General features: G+C 38.5%; 2 protein-coding genes across 2 annotated transcripts; one reads left to right on the plus strand and one right to left on the minus strand.

Annotated features, from left to right (window-relative positions):
* Positions 1 to 1,207: 1,207 nt before the first annotated feature.
* Positions 1,208 to 5,082, plus strand: LOC146475690 (epididymal sperm-binding protein 1-like). The gene is made up of 4 exons (XM_085115427.1): positions 1,208 to 1,346; positions 2,946 to 3,110; positions 3,805 to 3,969; positions 4,618 to 5,082. The coding sequence occupies exons 1-4, from the start codon at positions 1,277 to 1,279 to the stop codon at positions 4,782 to 4,784; spliced, it is 567 nt and encodes a 188-aa protein (XP_084971553.1). The 5' UTR covers positions 1,208 to 1,276; the 3' UTR covers positions 4,785 to 5,082.
* Positions 5,083 to 5,185: 103 nt separating this feature from the next.
* On the minus strand, positions 5,186 to 19,956 carry LOC146475691 (lysine-specific demethylase 7A-like). Its single transcript, XM_085115412.1, has 22 exons — positions 19,821 to 19,956; positions 19,663 to 19,748; positions 18,162 to 18,220; positions 17,988 to 18,043; positions 17,424 to 17,587; positions 16,868 to 16,908; positions 16,641 to 16,741; positions 15,964 to 16,050; positions 15,429 to 15,540; positions 14,804 to 14,966; positions 13,992 to 14,079; positions 13,455 to 13,561; positions 13,275 to 13,369; positions 12,726 to 12,818; positions 11,762 to 12,171; positions 10,864 to 11,009; positions 10,185 to 10,425; positions 9,836 to 10,092; positions 7,860 to 7,967; positions 7,646 to 7,755; positions 7,079 to 7,223; positions 5,186 to 6,538 (listed from the first exon to the last, which is right to left on the minus strand). Exons 1-22 carry the CDS (start codon positions 19,913 to 19,915, stop codon positions 6,441 to 6,443), a joined length of 2,862 nt encoding a protein of 953 aa, XP_084971538.1. The 5' UTR covers positions 19,916 to 19,956; the 3' UTR covers positions 5,186 to 6,440.
* Between the last annotated feature and the right edge of the window lie 1,061 nt (positions 19,957 to 21,017).

Genomic DNA, 21,017 nt, shown 5'->3' on the forward strand with positions numbered 1-21,017 from the left:
GTTTGCGAAATTAATTTATATTCAGTTGATGTCTCTGGAATATTAGAAGTTTGTCAATGTTTCAACAACAATACTTTATTTCACCCCATAATTACTACAATAGAAAAAAATATATATATATATATACATAAAACAGATAATAGGGGTGCTGGCTGCCCGAAATAAGCTAAAAGTTAAAAATGCCAGGCAGCCAGTTGTAAGAAAAGATATTTAAATGTTAGGGTCAGGGACACAAGACCAAACACACATAGATACACACAAATTGTTTCAATCATTAAGTGAATTTCTTAGGCAGCGCAATCCAGTCTCGTTTCACATAAAGTTGGAGAGATACTAACTTAAGAGGTGTGGCTAGCTTCGCTGGCGCATTTCTTGAGAAAGCGATCAGAAATCTAAAAGCGAAAGTGATTGGATTTGGCTACCGTGAACGTGACGAGTTTTATTCTAAACACCACGGGAAGAATAACAAGAGTAAACAGTCTGACCCGGCCTGGCAACAAACAACTTTGTCTTCAGCAAAGATGAGGGAAAATCCCTGCTAGAGAGAGAAAGTCAAGAGTAAATTTTCTCGTTGAGGGAAAGAAACATAACATGGAAGAAGACCAATCTCTAACGACCTGTCCTCCCATCTTCCGACAGAATTTCTTATCAATAGTGCGACTCACAAACCACTACTTCGCACCACGACACCTCTTCAGGACACGCGAGTGGAAGCAATTTTCAGATCAGCAAAGGGGATTTCAAACTGAAGAATGATTCATGTGCGATTGCAAGGGCTATAAATGAATGTTTGTTTTTTTTTTTTTTCAATAGACTTGATAAAGTAATTTGGCCACCGTAAGGAGTTTCGAGTGCTAGCATGGTGGCCAAATTACTTTACCGACCGGCTGTTGATAAATCCACTCCCCACTGACGCAGCATCACATTTCTTTAGAAACTTACCCCCTTACGGCAAGGGCTATAACCTTGTTAATCTTTGATTTATGGCCGGTGATAAGAGAGACGTTTTAATATTTTACCCAGGAATGAGAAAGGGGGGCACAGGTTCAATAGCTGAGACGGTATCGGGACGAAAGGTGATTGGCTTTCTTCAATATTTCAAATAAACAGAACACGATGAATAATTAATTTATCCTGCTCTGTGATCCATCGCGCCAAAAGTAAGTGAAAAAAAAATTGTGCTATAATATATCATCAAACAACTCGGACAATTTAGAGTCCGTACAGTTATAAGGAGAGAATTTTTAAATTTCTCTAAGTAAATACCTTTTTAAAAATGAAGAATACTACGGCTTTGTTCCTTGTTGTTGGGCTGGCTTGCGCTGCTGATGGGAAAGGAAATTCTGGTACGTAGGTTCTCGTTTGACTGTCATTATAAAAGATATGTCATTTGCTAGTGTCATCAAACACATGACATTTTAAACCCGGAATCCTTCTGTTTATTAGGGGCGAATTAAGGCGTCAAGAGTTGGGAAACTTCAACTTCGGGGGAGGGGAGGGTGTAATTAAATGCAAACTTCTTTCGATGGAGAGGACGGGGGGGGGGGGGGGGTGGAGGGAATTGCATCAGTATAAATAACAAGGGTGCTTGTCGTACCTTTCACGGGCCGTTAAAATTCGATTGCGTTTTGCTATCGTCTACAGTGCAGTATTAAAATCTACCTGAGATCACTGAATTAGAGAATTTCAGGTATCAAGAAATACTTCACAGGAAACAACCTATTCTCAACTCCACAGATCGTCTTCAAAAAATATTCAAAGATAAACCATTCATACCTTACCGTCGTTCACCAAACCTTCGCGACCTTTTAACACTAACACGACACCAAAGCTCACCTCTGGCACTTTCCGCTGCAACTCCACTCATGGATGTCTCACCTGCCCTTACATTGACAATGCAAGAACTTCGTACACTTTTAGCAACACCGGCGAAACAAGACAAATGAAACAACATATAACCTGTAATTCTACTAACCTTACAGATATGATTGAACGTAAAAATGTAAAAAACAGTATATAGGGGAAACCAAACGCACGATCCGTGAAAGGTTCACAGAACACAGACAAGCGACAAACAACCCACATCACACCAACTCTACAGCAGCAGTCCTTACACACTTCAACTTACCAGGTCACTCTTCTGCGGACATGCGACTCATCCCTCTCGAACTACAACCCACCATCAATGCCTCCCGCCGTAAGCCACGCGAGGCTTTTCTAATTTATAGAGGGAAAACGTTATCTCCTGAAGGCATTAACAGGAAAAACGAACGCTGAACCTTGATTATACATTTCTATATTTTTGTTATCTCATATTTACAAGTACGCTGTCTTCATGTCATGTATTAGCCAATTATTTTTTCCATGTATTGTTTCAAACTTTAATTTTAGAAGCCGTTACTATATTTTTGTTATCTCATATTTACAAGTACGCTGTCTTCATATCATGTATTAGCCAATCATTTTTTCCATGTATTTTTCAAATTTAAATTTAAGGAGCCGTTACTATATTTTCCCTCCGTATAGCTCTGGCCCTGAGGAAGACTAATTCTATTAGTCGAAATATTGGCCACTTATAAATCTGCCCTTTGCCGTAGTGCCAGCCTTGCATTCAGTTTTGTGTTTCTGGTATCTTATAGCCTTTGGGTACAAAAAAGACTAATGTCAGTGTTAATACCTCTAGGGGGTACAAAATAAGTCGAAAACAACCAAAAACTGCTTGTATCTTTTAGGCCATTTGTTTACAGGCAAAACGTGGCCGACGAGCTAATATACAAACGTTATCAGTCTTATGTGTTAGCTTCCCGCCCCCCTCCACACACACACACACCCACCCACCCACCCCAAGAGGGTTGCGAGTGAATTTTTAAAAATGTTCCATAAGAACTGTGTCCACTTTCTTATCTCCGCTTTTTTATCAATTATCCTCTATTTCATTTTTACAGTCTACCAATGTCCACCAGAAAAGCAAACCGATGATCCCCAAGGCCGCTGCTGTTTTTTTCCTTTCCAGTATAAAGGAACATCCTACAGCTCTTGTACCAGAGTCGATCACTATAAACCCTGGTGTTCTTTAAAACCTGTGTACGATGGTCAGTGGGCCAATTGCTGTGAGTAACTGAAGTTTTAGACTCGTTCCCAGTTCCTTTTAGTATTGAAATCGACTATAAATTTCGAGGAGTCATGGGTTTCGATTACGCGCGCGTGGAACTTTGGGGAAGGCGAAGAAATAAAAGGAAGTTCTTTATGCCCCCGCTATGCTGTTGTTCAATAAGCCTTTATTTCTTCACGATAGATCGAAAAACAGGTCATCCGAACTGGCTCTTAAAATGAACTCACTTAGAATCAGTTTTACTAAGTGCCCATCTTTATTAGGTTCTTGAGCGGCATAGTTCAATCTAAGAACGGTTACTTAACTAGTACACTCCGTCACTTCGAATGGCGAATTTGAATGGAGTCTTTCAGGTTGCACGAGAGCTTCAAAGTAATGAAATCCGAATGTGTGATCTGAAAACGAAAAACTGACGAACAATACTTTGTTGGGATACTGTTTACGCAGATATACAAAATCACGATTCTTCAGTTTGGTCTCAAAATGTGACCATTCAAAAAACAAAACAAAAAAAATGGTGTTACTCTCAGTCTTGAGGTGCTTTTTCGTTTTCCTGTCCAACATATTTTGCAAAACAAAGTTTCAGATTGTTTCCATACTCTTTACCATTTAGATAAGTTGGTCACGTGGCAACGCAATTATCTTGGACTGAGAAATTTTCTTTAACATCAACTTTAACTTTCTTTTTGCAGTACATGGCAATTGTCCACGCGGACAGAAAACCGATAATTTTGAAGGTCGCTGTTGTGTTTTTCCTTTCATGTATAAGGGGATCATCTACTACTCCTGTACCACAGTCGATCATGACAGACTGTGGTGTTCATTAGATGCATTCAGTAACCAGTGGGCTAACTGCGGTAAGGAATGAACTACAACAGTAAACAGATTACAAAGCCGACTTTCAAACATTATTCCCTCATCCGAGCGGATACCCTCCGCTCTGACGAAAGGTTAGCCTTTTATAATCCCTTATAATCCCTTTAAGGTGGCCAATTTACCTTAGCAACTAAGTCGATAAAACGAAACATTTGTTAGCATATAATTCATGGTAAGGTAAGGATGACTGCATGGAAGGTAAGGGTTAGGGTTAGGGTTATGTGGGTGACTATATGGTACCTTAACATGAATTACTTGCCTTGTTTTCCCTCCCTTGCTAGACTCACACGTATCGCTTTTAACGGAGTCGACTGTATGGGAGGTTACTCCTCCACCTACCGACGTAGCCCCGCAGCTTCTCTCGAATCTCTTTACGGTGGCCAATTTACCTTTAGTTATCAACTCTGTTGATAAACCAAACGTTCGTTTCTATTCCTCACCGACGCAGCATAAAAGTTTCTTCAGAAACCAACCTTCTTTATCCATCTCTAGAAACTAACCCTGTTTATCCACTCCGAACAACCGAGCCTAGGTGTATGAGAGAGCAAACTAAATTCTAAGATGAATCGATCAGCTTCCATCATACGCACCATGAAATGAAGTTCCATTTCTCTTTCTTCTCATATCAGAATGTGACAAAGATGAAGAAAAGGTAGCAGGCTGTTTACACGGCGGAAATTGCATACTTACCGGTATTAACCTTGGAGCGGACCGGACTCCTGGGGTAATAACAAGGGGTGTGAGCTGTAGCTGTCGATTTCCATGGTATGGAAACAAGTGTGAACTGAAAACTTAACTGTTTAGGAAACTTCACAATAGTATGGTAATTTTTAGTTGACGTAAAGCAAACCTTTGAGGAAAAGACTTTATCTTAACAATTGCAACAGGAAAACAGATACTGAAATAAATAAATAAATAAATAAATAAAAAACAAACAAAAATAGCAACAACAACAACAAGCAGTAGTTAAAGCACTTCATGCAGCTGTACTGGTGCGGAGCGCATGCGCTGAGGTGGGAAAACGTGCGACCGATGGTTAGCGCGGAAAAACATGGAAAAGCTAACATGAAACCGGTGTCAAGCGCGCGTGAAACTATATCTGGACCGTTGGCAAGGTAACGTAAAAGAAGTCTTTAAAGCGCGGGAAGACACACGTAAGCCGAGACATTATTGGTTTACATTTATTCCAGCGACAACTTCCGTAAAAAGAGACCTTGTTTATTCAAACACACGCATTACAGCACCACTGAAAACACGTTTTGCGGAGAGAAAAGTTTACAAGTCATGCATACAATTATGGCTTTTAAATATACCATAAATACAATTAAATACGCCCTTCTTTTCTTCCTAAAAACTCTTACTTTTGATTTTTCGATTTTTTTTATGAGGCACCAAACACTCCATAATACTTAAAGGCATCCCTACCAGCCTTTATCCTTCAAGAGCCAACCCTCCCCTCCCCTCCCCTAGGCTTTACCTCCCTGACCAGGCCAATAAGGCTCCCCGGCTCTCGGCACGACTGTTGCTAAGAAATATGACGGCTGGCGATTAGCGGGAAGCTGGTGCAACAGCTTTCGTTCAGATCATGTTTCAATGCAATTTGAAGCCACACAAGCATCTATACAAGTTTCAGCTAAATGCAAAACGAAATGCCTTCCTTTGACAATTAAAAGGCGAGAAATTTCAATATCTTTCTGATAAATTAGAATGTAAAATGCTATTAATTATACGAATTAGTTAATGACATCAAAAATGATATTTAAAGTGACAATGAAGTCATGATATGAATTCTTACCATTAAACAAGAAACCCTTCACTGTAGCTATTTTTTCCAAGAAATATGTTTGATTATCTACCACTACAATTTTTATAACTGGCTCAGAAGTGAGCTACTTGCTCTAAAAATAACCCAGGAAAGACTATACCATAGAACAAATGTACGTTCTCTTTGTAATGGTCTCCCACTATTCATAGTAAGAAAAATAGAAACGTAGCCAAACTTAGCTTAACATCTTTTTCAAACTTTTAGTGTGGTTCTATCCTTAACCCGTTAAGCCCTAACAGTGATCAGCATCAAAGTTCTCCTTGTAATATCAATGCTTATGCAATACCTGAGGTCAAGAGAATTAAGGATATGATCACCCAAGGTGAATTTTCTTGATATTTCAACAACTTCTCCCCAGGACTTTTTTAATATGGGGACAAAATAGGGGAATTCGTTCTTTGATATTAGGGGTTAAAGGGTTAAGGCTACTTGAAATAAGTGAAATTCTTAAGTGCAACTTTCAAATGAAAAGTATCGAGCCATTCGGTTTTTTTAAAGTAAAAATGTTAACAACTTTGTAAATAGTTTCTATAAGATAGAAAAGTAGAAAAATGTGATGAATATTATATTATGCTATCTTGAAGATTAATAATTGAGCAATATTTTGTCTCGAATCTCGATCTCCCCTTATCTCATGTATCTTCCACTCTTGTCTAGCTTAAGGATTTTTGCAAGACGTTGTTTTGTCGTGGTAACAGTTTTATATCGTCCTCGTTTTCCTGGAACTGTAGAGGAAAAAGACAAAATAGTTAACAGGAAGAGAAAATGAAAGCGAACTCTAAAAAGTTAAAAACCCACCGACCAAGTGAAATCCCCTCATCGCGATAACTCGTTCATTGCGCATGCGCGCATTCACGAGTTAAAAACACAGAGCTACAGTTACAGTAAGACGTCCTTGTGGCTTTTCACACAGCCACATATAAGATTGCGTGACAATTAAAAATCATACAATTGCAATTACTCCCAGCTCTCCAAGATTGCATTCAATCATTCCCTTCAGACTGCGTGACAAGGCGAAGCAAGTCTTCCTATACGGTTAGTTGAACTTGCTACCCCATCAACCAATGACAACCCAAACAAGAGTACGGTTTATGGATGTACAAAAACCGCGGCATTTCACTTCCGGTTGCCTCACCACTGTACCAAAGGAGGGCTGATGAGAGTTTTTGTTGACAAGCAAAAACTACGAAAAGAGGAAGGGGGGAGGGGTGGGGGTGAAAGGAAAGGAGCTAAAAAAAATCACCAACGCTAAAAATCAGTCTCACCTTTTGTATTGCTATCGGGTTTTGAACTGATGGGTCCTGGATTTGGCGCCGTACTCGTTTCACTTCCGTTAAGCGCTGTAACATTGCTTCCACCAGTGCTTCCTCGGTCACGAACTTGAGTACTTCCGCCAGAAGTTAGTGGTCCCTAACAACAGTACATTGTAACAATGACACTTCAGTGTAATTGACTTGAAATTAAAATAACGCGACTATATATTTTCAAGTGACGTTTTCGCTGGCGTTGCCGGTTTGGTTGCTTAAGGTCTTTCATGAATGGTTGGAGAAACCAAACAACAACAACAACCACAAACAAACAAACAAAAAATGTTATCGTCTGATAACCGCCATCCGATTTTCGAGCACGTGATGTGCTTTGTCCAAAGAGGATGCGAAACTTGCACACGGTGGGTTAATTATAAACCGCTGTATACGTCTCGTTATATCGGCCGGACTGCTGTATACATCTCGCTATATCGATATATACTGCTACATACATCTCACCATAGCAATACCGATCGAATTTTTCTCTCATTACGCTATTACTCAATTGCAAAAACTGAGACGTACCGGGGGCGCACTTTCCTCTAAAGGTGAATTTAGTAGGCTGCCAGCGGTGTTCCGCCTTGATGCTTGGCGGACAGGTCTGAATTCCTTTGCAGGCGAACAAAGCAGCTTACCTGAGACAAAAAGAAAAATTTGAAAACTTATTCAAAATAAGTCACTACTGACAAATAACGTCCGCTATTTTATGCAGTTTTCCAAGTTTTACAGTGTGACTTACTTTTAGGATTCCACGTAGAGTCCACTTTTTCGCTTTTTTTCTTTCGCTGACCTGGTTTCCAGGAGCTAGCTTTATCTTCGTCTGTCATCTCAGCGAGAGGTGGATAAACTATACAAGATATACACAACCTATCTTAGACAGCAATTACTATATGTGGATCTTACGCAGTTAGTTTCAGATGACTTCAATTTACCTTGCCAAGATTTTTTGGAGTCCTGGCGTGAATTTATAAAGAAAATAAGTAAGAAAGAATAACAAACAAACGGGGAAAAATGAAAAAAAGTCAAAGTTGATCATTGCAACGATAATCAGGAGTATTGCTCTAGCGACCTCTATAAACTTTAATTTGATATAGGGGTTTAGGTATCTACAGTTTAAACCGGACGCGCTCCATCGCTTGGACGCGAGACACCTCTAAAGGTATACGGTAACCTTAACGGCTATGAATAGTACACAATACCCGTCGACAATTTGACAAGGACATGACAGGGGACGTGAATCAAACGCTTCTTTCCCTACGATGTCTTCGGGCGACTTGTCAGCCTTAATATCAAAATCGCAGGAAAAGAGAGAAAAATACAGCCGACAGCGGTACCTCTGGACACTTTGTAGAGCGTTGTACCATGACCATGCACCACGAGATTTCGGCCCGCGGTTCGCTTATGCCAACTGGAGATGGTTCCGCGCTGCTTTCCGATACCTTGTCCCCGACAAGACAGTGAGGGAGAGAAAAGTCGGCCCCTAGACCATATGAGACCGATCCCTTTCGTTGGCACCTCAGTTCCACCTTACTGATTTACACTGAGATACAGCCATGTATATATATGACAATGTAGTCATTTGTCTTCCATGTGGTACGTTTTGAGGTTTGAGCATGCGCATGGGCTAAAACGATATAATGACAGAAGGATGGCTCGTGGTTTAACGTCCTGTAGCTAAAAAGGTACCGCTAGTCTTGGACTCCTTTTACCTAATTTCATTCTTACAATTTTTATTGCCGTTTTCCCGAAAACGATTGCTCCTTCGATGGATTGTTGACATTTTTAAGGGAATCAGGTCGTCACTCGAAGAGCTCTGTGAAAGCCGTTGTTATTTTTCTGTTTTTGGCTATTAAGTCAACACTTATTACTCTGCCATGTAATGAATATGTGCCACGTTTGTTACTACTACAACTCAGATGCTACCTTTCGCCTCTTGATGTCTGGTGACATCAATCCTAACCCTGGACCGGTTTCTGCTTCGACTGCTGGTAAGATCAATTGCCTCGTGATGAATGCCAGCAGTTTGAAAAGTTGTCACGAAGACAGCACAACAAACGGGCAATCCGTGTGTAAGCTCCATCGTTTCCAAAACCTGGTGTACGCCGAAACCTCTGAAGTTATATACGTCAATGAGACATGGTTGAACCAAAATATCAACAACTCTGAAATATTGCATTCTGGCTTTACAATATTTTGGAGAGATCGGTCTGATCGAGGTGGTGGTGGAGTTCTTATCGCAATCAAAACAGCCTCCTTCAAAGCTGTCAAAGAGCGGGTAATTTTTTCCCAGGAACGTTAAATAGTAACCAAGATTGACGTAGGGACACTCAGCTAGCGTTTAGTGCAACATAAGATTATTTTTCTTTAAAAGGGTCGTTGGGTACTTCTGGATAATTGACTTTCCCACGCCATGTTTGTTTTCCTCGTCTCTTTGGGAACTTTGCAGTAGTAAAGCTAGATTTCAGGCACGAGAAAGGGCGAACTGTACCGTTTGCAATGTCTTACATGGTTGGTCGAGAGGACAAAAGAACGAACAACAAAACAATGTTCCCAAAACTAAAAAAACATTCATGTCCAGAGAAAATGGAGCTTTTAAAAGGTGCCGCTCTACTGTCTGCACTGTGGGCATAAACACCAATTTCAACACCAAGTTAACGTACAGTTTTAAAACGTAACGCCATACTATACTACAGTTCGAGTCACCCACTTTCTTACCGTATTTATTGTCGTGAAAATAATCCGAATCACCAAATCCAAGATCTTCCTCTTCGCTTTCGGAATTGCTCTCACTTGGAGCTCGTTTCGAGTTCAACCGAGAGGTACTGGGTTGGACAGCAGCCTCAGAGGACTGGGCACTGGTTGATTTGGAAGTTGCGCTGGGGAAAGATGGTAGAGATGTGGAGCCAAGTGCACCGATTCCAGCGCCGGCGCTCAAACCAAACAAAAGTGTTTTTGCTGCTTCAATTTCTTCCCTGAAAATAATAACGCACTTATTAATCCACTAAACATTTCTCGTTAGTATGATATTACTGGGATGAAAGTCACTAAAGGTTATCTGCCTTACTCGAGATCAGCTGATGAGTTCCAGTCCACCCCGGCCACAGGCTGCTGAGTCCGAGGCTCCAATGTTGTGGCCTGGAGACCATAAGTCGTTCCCATGCTTCTTTGTGTAGTTCTCGACTGCACAGGAATGAGGCTAGGCGTTCCTCCAAGGCTAAAGTTGAGTTCGTTGTCAGATGTGTCGCTGTTGCTGTCTGTTGAGTTTGATGGAAAGAAGGAGGACGACTTGTTTGGCAGGCTGTTCACTGCAATAAAATCAACGTCGAAAATAAAATCAAAACGGTTAAGTTACTCTCAAGAATTTCTATAGTTTCAACATTCTAAAAGCCTAACTGAGTAGTACTCTCCTGTCGTGCTGTTTATTATGTCGTACAAGGTGGTTCTAACGTTTGATTCTGCGCATTAATTTCCTTTGGTGCTGTTTATTATGCTGTACAAGGCAGTTCTACCTTTTAAAGTCTGTGAATGAAATCCTGAAGTGTGATCATTCAACTGAAAACTACTGAACAGTACTTTCCTGTGGTGCTGTTTATTATGCTGTACAAGGTGATTCTATCTTTTGACTCGCTGTGGATGAAATCCTAGAGTGTGATCATTCCAATGAAAGCTACTGAGCAGTACTTTCCTGTGGTACGGCCGGTTTTTAATGCATATGTATCAAAATGGTACAGTTTAAAACTTACTTGACAGTTTAAGGCGAAGAGGTCCTTGCTTGGAAGGTGAGCATGAATATGAACTATCAAGGACATTACTTTCTTCATCTTCATCTTGGGGCATGAGTGGTTGGAACTTTTTTCCAGCTATTTTTCGACTGCTGCGATTGTTATTGCTGTACGGAAGCAATTAACAAGAAAGAGTGTGAGAAAAAATCATCCATTAAACAATTCAAATTCAGACAAGGAATATCAAGAAAAGTCAAACAAACATAGTAAGCACAAGCACCAGAATGATCTAGAGATTATACAATATTCCCTCTTCACACTTATTAACCCGTCACGGAAAACTAAGTTGTGGCAGGATACCTCTCCTGTCCCAGACAATACGCAACCTAAGTCCAAAAGGTCAAGAAGAAGAAGAAGAAGAAGAAGAAGAAGAAAGAGAAAACAAGGGCTAAACCTCCAAACATCTTTACTTAGAGGATAACGCGACTGCTAGGACAATAGGCGTGACGAAAATCGTGGGAATGTGGCTTCAACCGCCACCAGGGCAGATGGGAAGGAGGAAACGTGAACGCCAATTCCACTGAACTCCATAAAATTGGCCACGAAGCGATTAAAACCGCGCTATTCGAAACAAGGACCGCAAGGGTCACGCAGACCCGGCACGACGGAATTTTCTTTCCCGTGTTATGGGCTAATTATGTGTGCAGTGAGAACACTGAACTCTTTCAAAGTGAGCACCACTGTAAAGAGAAAATCGATTTACAAGCCGACATGATGGATTGGGTATGGCAGGGGAATATACCTTTGCCCGGTTCTCCTCTTCTCATGAATGGCTGCGCTGAAGATTAGAGACTCGTGCGAAAAATTATTCAAGTCAGGTTTCTTGTAAACTACCTGAAGTCTTCAACCTTTTACTCACCTGACAATCTTTCCGTTTGAAACAACAAGCTTCAGACCTGAATCAGCTGACTCACTAAGCTGAATCTTGCCTCCTCCACTTAACTCCACATTAGAGCCCTGTGGCTCCTGAGTTCGTGGGATCTTTAATTTCAGTGATGGGAGACTCGAGGAAAGGGTATCAGCCTTACGTTTGAGATCCAGCCCTGCATTAGCAATTCTAATCACAGGTTTGCTGTCATCAAGCTCACATTTCAAATGTTCTCCAGTATTTTTAGGGCTGTAAGTATCGTAATTATCAGGCTTTGGTGCTTTGATCTTGAGACGTGGTAGACTTCCGTCAACAAAAGAGGATGGCACAGGACTCCCACTCTGTCGCTGATTGTTTTCATCAACTTTTGGAGTTGTAGGCCTTGAAGTCTTGCCCGATTTCTGTCAAAGGAAATTCTTTAGTTCTTAATGTATACTCAATTCAATTTCAGTTTTACTTGTATGACGCTGTTAAGGCTTAAAGGACCCTAGCCAGCCTCCGCCATTTTCGATGCCATCGAAATTATTGATATTGCATGGTGAAGCGAAATCTTATTGCTAAACTGTAAGTTGTGTTCCTAAAAGTATGTTTCATTACCTTTAGTAGTTTCACAGTGATTTCGTTCATTTCGACATGCTCCGAATAAAATATAATAGTCAAACTCTCGCATATAAACAAAAACAAAGGTGTGGCTGACTAGGGCCCTATAAGGATTAAGTACAATATATTTTAAAAGCTTACCTTTGAAGGAAAAAAAGAAACTACAAAAATTTGGCAAGTTATAAGAGAGCAAAAAAGAAGAAATACAAATAATGTCAATGAGCCGTAAGTCAATAACATTTCACTCAATTATTTTCATATCAGGATTCCTTGTGGGTCATTATTTAAACCGAACAAACAACAGCATCCTCTGATTTCTGTAGGATGAAGTGACAAGGAGTATCAGTACACATACCTCTGTCTTTTTTAGTTCTTTTGTGATTGACTTGAGTAACTTGCCGGGTGACACGGTATCAGGGATGAAAAACTTGTGCAGCTTTGTAAATTCCTGTAAGATAAGAATAAAACATCACTACATATACAACTCAAATCAAATAGTTTGAGAAAAAGGTTAGAACAAAATCCAGAGCCATCTGATTTGCCATCTGCATGTGTGAATCTCAAAGAACATATATTCAATGTTGTTCATACTAACTTTGAGGTTATTGACCGCAATGGCAACTGGTTGCAATTAGCCTTTCTTGAGGCTTTCTATATCAAGAATTTAGAGCCTAGCATTTAATGAAGGAATCAAACCCTATGGAGATTTAGACCTCTTTCTTTATTTTCTTCATCTGTGTTTCTTTAATTACCGTACTTCAATACATTTCCTTGATAATATTACTAATATTAATATGACCTGTGACCCACCATGGTGGGTTTCTGGAAGTTAAGGGTTAAAGCTTTGGGCCGGCATGCATGCGGGGTAGGAAAAGGACTACAGTAATATCAACAGTAGACTTACTGCTCCCTTGGCACTCCACAGCTTCATTACAACAACAAGGGTGTTTAAACCCTTAACCAAACTGTCCGGTGGCTTTCTGCCTGACTCATTGAAAGCTGTGACAAAAAAGAGGAAGGTTACAAGTGAAATGACATTGGCTGTGAACTCATGTTTGATAAGATTGAGATAAGTTCTCCTTACCTTTGAGTTTGTCCAGAAGAAACACAGCAGCATACCAGTTGATTGTCTCAAAACATGGGTGAAGGAACTTGTCAGGTGTCTTCAGTTGTCTCTCTAGTTTGTACACCCTATAAATTAAGAGGAAATGATGATAATCGATCTTTGCTTATTATGAAAACTTAGCTCCAAATTTGAGGAAACAAGTGTTTTTTTGTTTCTAAAAGATTTTTTTGCTGATTGGCCTGCCATTTTTGTGCATTTTTAACCACCTACCCCTGGCCTCCCCCCCCCCCCCCCCTTGCCCAAAAGAAAAAAAACAAGTCAGAATTATTTTCTTTTTTTTGGAACACAAAAGTTGACATAGGCCAGTTATGCTCTTACCTCTTCAATTACAATAACTGGTATATTAGCAAAACGTTAATTAAGGAATACAATACACAGCTGTACAGGTTGGGTTTTAGATTTCTTTTGAACAGAAATGAAGTGCAACTCTCCCAAACAAAAGTTACAACAATTTTGAAGTCAGAATGCGTGTAATTTCTTAAAATAAATTCTTACCTCAGTTGAAGTTCTATGTTGTATGTGCACAGAAAGTTTCCTCCAAATACAAGTGAGTCAAGAGGAGTGAAGACTGCATGAATCCAACCTTCATGATAAAGAAAGAGTTAAATAAAGTGTGGAAATTATATGTTGGTAAAGAAACTTAAAAAGGTCAAGTGCATTAAGTTTATAAAATTTTATGTCTGCAAAAGGATGAAAAATTTTCTCCCATTGATCTAAAGCACGAAATGTGTTCCTTTCTCTGATATAAAACACAAACTTAGAGATAGAGGTTTGCTTCCTTTTTGTAGTAGATTTTACTTTGAAAAATTATATTTCTATGTTTTGATCCAAAATAATTTTTAGCAACATCACAAAAACTTAATCATGGTTTTAAGTGCCCAAAAAATGTGGAAGGTTTCCAATGCACATGAAATTCACATGAGTAATCTTATACACATGCCACAGGCAACCCACACAATATTTTAGGAAACCACGATGAAGTCACAAAACAGTAATTATGATTACTGTTTGTGATCTCATAGTAGTAATTATTACTACTGCTCTAGAGGGAAAAAATTACTAGGAGTATTACTTCTTTGATGAATTTCATGAAAATATCTGACATCTTGTTCTTACAGGTTTTGAAAATTCTGCATTAAGTAATTAAAACTTAAAAATAATTGCTCCCTCAAATAATCCCCTACCCCACCCAGGCTTAAAGAATCGATCCTTCTGATCTCAAAAAATATAACTGAGTTGGGAAACAGGGGAGGGGAGGGGGGGGGGGTTCAAGATAGGCAGTGTTTGTTAGATAGTGGGTTTTGTACCTGTGGGAATGAGCAAAGTTTGTCCAGGCTTCACAGAACACTTGATGCACTGTTTAACCATGTCACCAAAAAACACCTCACTTTGCCGTGCAGATGATACCCACTTCTCATACTGCATAAAGTTGTCTTCAGTTGGTTCAACAAAGTAAAACACTTTCTCGCCCTGGAAATCAAAATAATAAAAGAGTTTGCTTAATGCATCGCGCAGAATAAAGGTATGTACTGACAACAAACAGGAGTTTTTAAACTCATTTTTGAGTCAGACGAAACAGTGAACCAAAGTAAGTGGGATACTGAAAGGAAATTTGGAACCACGTACCATGAGGTTAAAGTTATGGTTAAAAAGATCTATGGACAATATCCCAACGTATGACCGAGTTTCACTCGTCAATTCTGATTTTCAATGCAGAATTTGAACATTTTTCTTTTAAATTTTGATGTTAGGTCATATACTTTTTGGTTGATATTTTGATGGTAATCTGATTTTAATTCTTTAGTTTTAGTTCCTTTTCATCATTTGAGTAAATTGCTACATGTGTATGTTAAAACTGGCAAGCCCTTATGTTCAAGTGGTAAAAGTGTGAAGTCATGTTAAACATAGATGTAATCCTGTATTTATACTGACCTTTAAGACGTGATACCAGACAGATGTACCACCAAAATCAACATGGAAGTCTGTGTAACAATTCTTTACACCCATCAAACAGTACTTTTGAACGAGTGGCTTCTTGTGTGGGCTGCAAAACAAGTTAAATATAACATTGTTAAATATAATTTATTGAGGGGTCTGGCATAAAAAGGATGACAAATATTTGGCCTTGGAATCCAAATTTACTCTAAATTTGCTTTAAGCTGGTACATAGACAGGTTATTGTGTCAGAAATTAGCACCATATTTATGTTGAGGTTTAAGGACTTGAACTCATCCAATAAGTTTATAACTTTAGCCCAAAAAGTGACTCTTGAAAACATTTATTTTATTCTCTTTTTTTACAGCTACGGCTGTAAACAAAAATTCTAACATGATCACGAGTCTGTAAGCCAAAGTAGATTGAATTCTAAAGGCCAAATAAAAAATTGCCGCTTGCTTCATTCATCCAGTGGGCCCTTTAATTTTAAAAGTAAACAAATTTCTAAAGGAATACAGAAAGGAAATCTCACCAATCATCAGGCAGATCTGACGGCCACACATGGTTCACCCAGTCCACTTCTCGCACAATTGCAGGAGCATGGACCATATGTGACATGCTATTTAAAAATGAAAAAAAAAAAAAGCAATTCAAAAGAAAATCAACGACAGGAGAAACTCAAGTACAGTTGCTTTAACTATGAGAGTTGTGGTAACAACACAAGCTGCACAAAGCATTCATGAGAATTTTATCAATTTGAATAACTCCAATTTCTGGATGACCCTTCTTGTTTATGTAATATATCAAACACAAGAAAGCATGTTTCATCAGATATCCAAACACTGAGAAGTAGGTTGAAAAAACGAGGCGCAGCCGAGTTGTTTTACACGACTTCGAGATGTTTGGATATCTGATGAAACACACTTTCGAGTGTTTGATATGGCTTCTCAAATGATCAATAATTCTTGGAGAAATTCAAGGCTAAAGTTGGCAACATTTTATGGTAATTAGGATCACATATCAAACCATGGTAACGGTAGTGATTTTCTTTGTTTTCTTTTGATGAATTATTTATGAGTTTGAGAAGATCATATTTAATACACAGTCAAATGCACTTACAGTTCAGGACACAGTTTTTCTAAACAAACATGTGAAAGACACAGAAATGCATATTAAATATTATTGCTGATGACTTTGACAAGTGCATACCTGGTATTGGAGAACTCCAAGCTTATCACGTTGAGAATTTTACTCTTGACTGGACTTGTGTAGTATTCTGTCCATTCTCTCATTCGCATGCGTTGATCTTCCTACAAAATTGTGTAAAATATTTCTAACTAGGGCAATATTTTCTTATTTTAATTTTCACAATCCCTGGCTGTTGGTCACAAATTTGTAATTTAGCAACTGGAAGTCAATGATGTGGCTGCACTTACTTGTCTACAGACATCAATGACGTCCAGCTCCCTCATCGAACCTGTGTAAAAAAAAAACATGTTTTATGACTTTCAATTTTTCTCTTAACGTTTCCATGGTTACAAGGGCACAAATGTTAAATTACGAGTCATGGCAAATTTGATTACAAGCTAATTTTATCACTGCTTGACATGGGCACACAAGATGATTTTTATGCTGATTGTGGCAATTTTTCAGCTCCACTTCATCACTATCTACCATTTTGAAAACGAAATTGCAAAATCCAATTGGTTGAATTAGCTGGCAATTTGCAGCGACGAAGGAATAAAAACCGTGGGTACAGTAGGCGGCTTTAATCACCAATATCTGAGATGCCAAATATGAGCAATTTTATACACTGATTGCGGCCATTGGCGAAAATGATGCCATCACAGTGCTGTACAGTAGCTGATTTAGACAACTGCCGTAATTGGTTTACAAAATCGTCAAGTGTGTCATTAGCTGAAGAGAATAAACAACTACTGCTCACATCGGTTTAATAATATTATTACAGTATATAACTTTCCATAAACATACCAACACATCTCTCAACATCCATAACAGAGAAATTTTTGTCTGGCACGGTCATTCCAAGTCCTTCTTTGTTTGTGATGAGTATTGGTCTGTTGAAGCCATTTTTTTCAAAAGTGTCCACGGTCAAGTCTTTGCCATTTTGAAACTTCAGGACAACACCACTTTCTCTGAGCACCAAAATACAAAATTCAATATAAGAACTGGGCGATATGTTTGGAAATGTGATCTTAATGATCATAAAATTTGGTGACCATTAGCTTTGAATTTCTCCAAGAATTATTGATGGTTTGAGAAGCTTTTACCAACTAATTATTATTATTATTATTATTACAGTACTTGAAGTAGTGTTTCATTTGATTTCCAAAAAAAAAAAAAAAAAAAAAAAAAACCTTGGGTATGCCTGGTTTTTGCAACCCAACTTCTTGGTATTTGGAAATTGGATGAAACACTCTTCCTCGTGTTTGATATGTTATCAATATGTCAAATACGCAAGCATACAGGTCTGTTTTACTAAGAACAGTATTATAGCAGGTAAATTGTATTGAAATTTGAGTTGTTCTCACTCACTTGAATTTCCTGGTTTTTAACTCTTTGATAAAAGCAACAGTCCCTGCCTGAACAGCCTGGAAAATCAAAGAAATATATTTTAAAAATTTCATTATTACACCAACTACATGTAAGCAAGCAAGTTATGAAAAGCTCCATCTGTATAAATAATACTATTTCAATGTTATACTGTACCTTTGAGCCATCATCAATTTCACTGTAGTCATGACGATGCCAGTTCCTTCGTTTCTTCACTGAAAAACAAAAACAAAAACAAAGTTAGCATATTTTAGAACACACACAAAATGACTGTTTGTATTTCAGTGGTGGATAGAGAGATAAATTCATCGATTCCTTAGTCCTGCCCAAATTGAGATACAGGTTAACGCAAGCTGGAAAGTTACATTGTTTTGTGATTTTGGCCACAACTTTAGGACATTTGCATTCACTTGCAATGACCTGCATCCACTTTGATTAAACTAAAAAATTTAAGTACTAAAGCTACATTACTAAATAAATGAGCTTTGGCTGCATATCAGAGATTTGTTGAGCACTCAAGAATTAAGTCATTCTCTGCTTCTAATCAGCTTGAGTGACTCTTACTGCACTATTTATTCAATTACGCACAAAAAACCTCAGCGCGTATCCATAACCTAATTACCTGCAATAGCACCAACCAATCATTTGTTGAAATTGTTCATTTGTAAGCAAGGTAGTGGGTGTAATTAATATGAAATGGTCACATAGTGGGCAAGTTGCATATGGCAGTTAATACCCAAAATTTGTATTTTCTTAATTGGTAGTGAACAGCTCTATTAGATAGACAAATGACCAGAAATGAAATGCTTGCCCTATTTTGAAAACAATTGATCAAGCTCGCTCATGCATTGTTTGTGACAAGCCCATACAGCTGTATATATGCACCATAGATATCACTTTGCTGGGTCAGATTTTATCACATAACGATTAAAAGTAGACAATAAATTAAAATGATGAAGCTTTAGGAAGCGTAAGCTTATGTACAAGAAATCGACAACAAACTCACTTTGAGGAAACTAAATCAAGCAGCTTAAGTATACATGTTAAAAATAAATCAAGAAGCATATTATACTATGTAAATTCATGACTTGTCCGTCTATAAATAAATTTTCAGAACAAAACTATTGCTGAAATGAACACAGGTTGTTATATCGGTATCTTGTAGAATTGTGACATTTTGAAAACAATTTCCCTGAAAAACGAATATAGTAGTTGTGAATTCGAAAGTCCGCATTAAAAAAACGTTATTCCAGACAGTAACCACTGCTGAGAAATTGAATTACAAAGTAAAGATTGAAACTAACTGAAAACGTACGTTCATTTGATTTTCATTCAATCAAACAGGTGTTTTGCCGATTCGGACGACTAAAATACTGTAAGCACGTTCGTGAAATTTTGTGAAGGAACATAGATTTTCTGTTTAAATCCGATTCGTTTCGTGACATCCATGTGTACTGACAAAACAGCCTAACAGAGAATTTCACATTAGCGATAATTGAGTCGTCAAGAGTGAAATCTACAGCTTTCGCCGATTGAAGTAAACTTCGTGTTTATGGACGTTTTGAGCACAAGATGTGCTGTTAAAATAACAACTACAAAGTCCGAACTTTAATAAACTTTCACGTCAGTTATAAACAGTTTAAAGTTGTATACTTACGAGTCAGTGGGCCGTGTAGTAACGCACATTGAGGGCAATGGTATCTTTCAATGTCGGAAGCCTGATATTCTTCAATACCAACACAGCTAAAACAAAGTAGATTTACGATTATTTTCAAATTTAATAAAATCAAAAGCTTTAGGGACATAAATACTAACCTTCCGTGATACCACTCTTCGCATGAATCGCATTGGATCATAAATTGCGACGGATCATACGTTTGTCTACAAATACAATACAAAGGGTCCGCCATGTTGTTTCTCTTTGCTTGCGATATGACGTCATCAGCGGCATGGCCTTTGACCGAAAACAGCTTCATGTTGTATCTGTAAGTACCGACGCCATGTTGATTTTAATCAGACTAATCAGTACAACAATTTGTTGATCATGGATTTACCAAAGGAACTCTGTGTTGTTTGGAAGTGCAAGAGGAACGAGGATGAGAACAAGCATGCATGGAACAAAACTGAATGATTCATACTCGTTTAAATACGACTGAAATTTTACCTTTAAACATGCAGTTGAAACTGTCAGCAGAAGTGACACAGAAGCAGAAGCTATGTATTTAGTAGCCTCAGGAAATGACTGATCTGATTTACCCAGTAAGTTATTGCTATTGAATACTTAAGCAAGCAAATTCTTTGCTATAAAGATCATACAATTTGAAGGAACTTAAGTAGTCTCATTTAATACAGATCGGATTTAATTTTACGCCTATACAAACACTATATTTTTAGCCAAAGTGTTGCCAGAAGTATTTTCGACGGCGATGGAGAGTGAATATGCAACGAATCACAATTTTTAATGCACAGTGTAACAGCATATCTGTTTTCTATTGCTGTTCAACAACGTGCAACAACGTTCAACTTCATGAACGCCCTATTTTCAACATTCAACATGATGATATATTGTTCAACATTTTTTGAACAGCTGTTTCAACATAATTTGTCACTCAACAAATGTTGCGCTGTGTGCCATTGGTTTTAGAGACGGACCACTACATTTTTGTTTAGAGTAGGAGCGGGGGGAACTGGTAGGTGTGGAGAAATTTTCTCTCATTCCGAATCTATTTTTTTGTCTTAACCTTTGTATACACATTCTTTCATTAATTTGCAATATATATTTATTTTTCCTGTATTGTCATGCACGACCTTAAAGGCTGGTTTCTATATGATCGCGGATCGCAGATCGCAGATTGCAATAAGTCCAATACTGAGGTCTGCGATCGTCTGCGATCATATGTATAGTACATATGCCTCCTACAAAATTGTCCGTCTTGCCCTCACGCTGCACCCGGCAGCTTTAACAGTAGGGAACTTAAACAACGACGACAGCCACGGCAACGACAACACCGC

The sequence above is a fragment of the Pavona decussata genome, unplaced genomic scaffold, assembly GCF_977016875.1.
Source record: "Pavona decussata unplaced genomic scaffold, jaPavDecu1.1 SCAFFOLD_83, whole genome shotgun sequence".
NCBI classification, from domain to species: domain Eukaryota; kingdom Metazoa; phylum Cnidaria; class Anthozoa; order Scleractinia; family Agariciidae; genus Pavona; species Pavona decussata.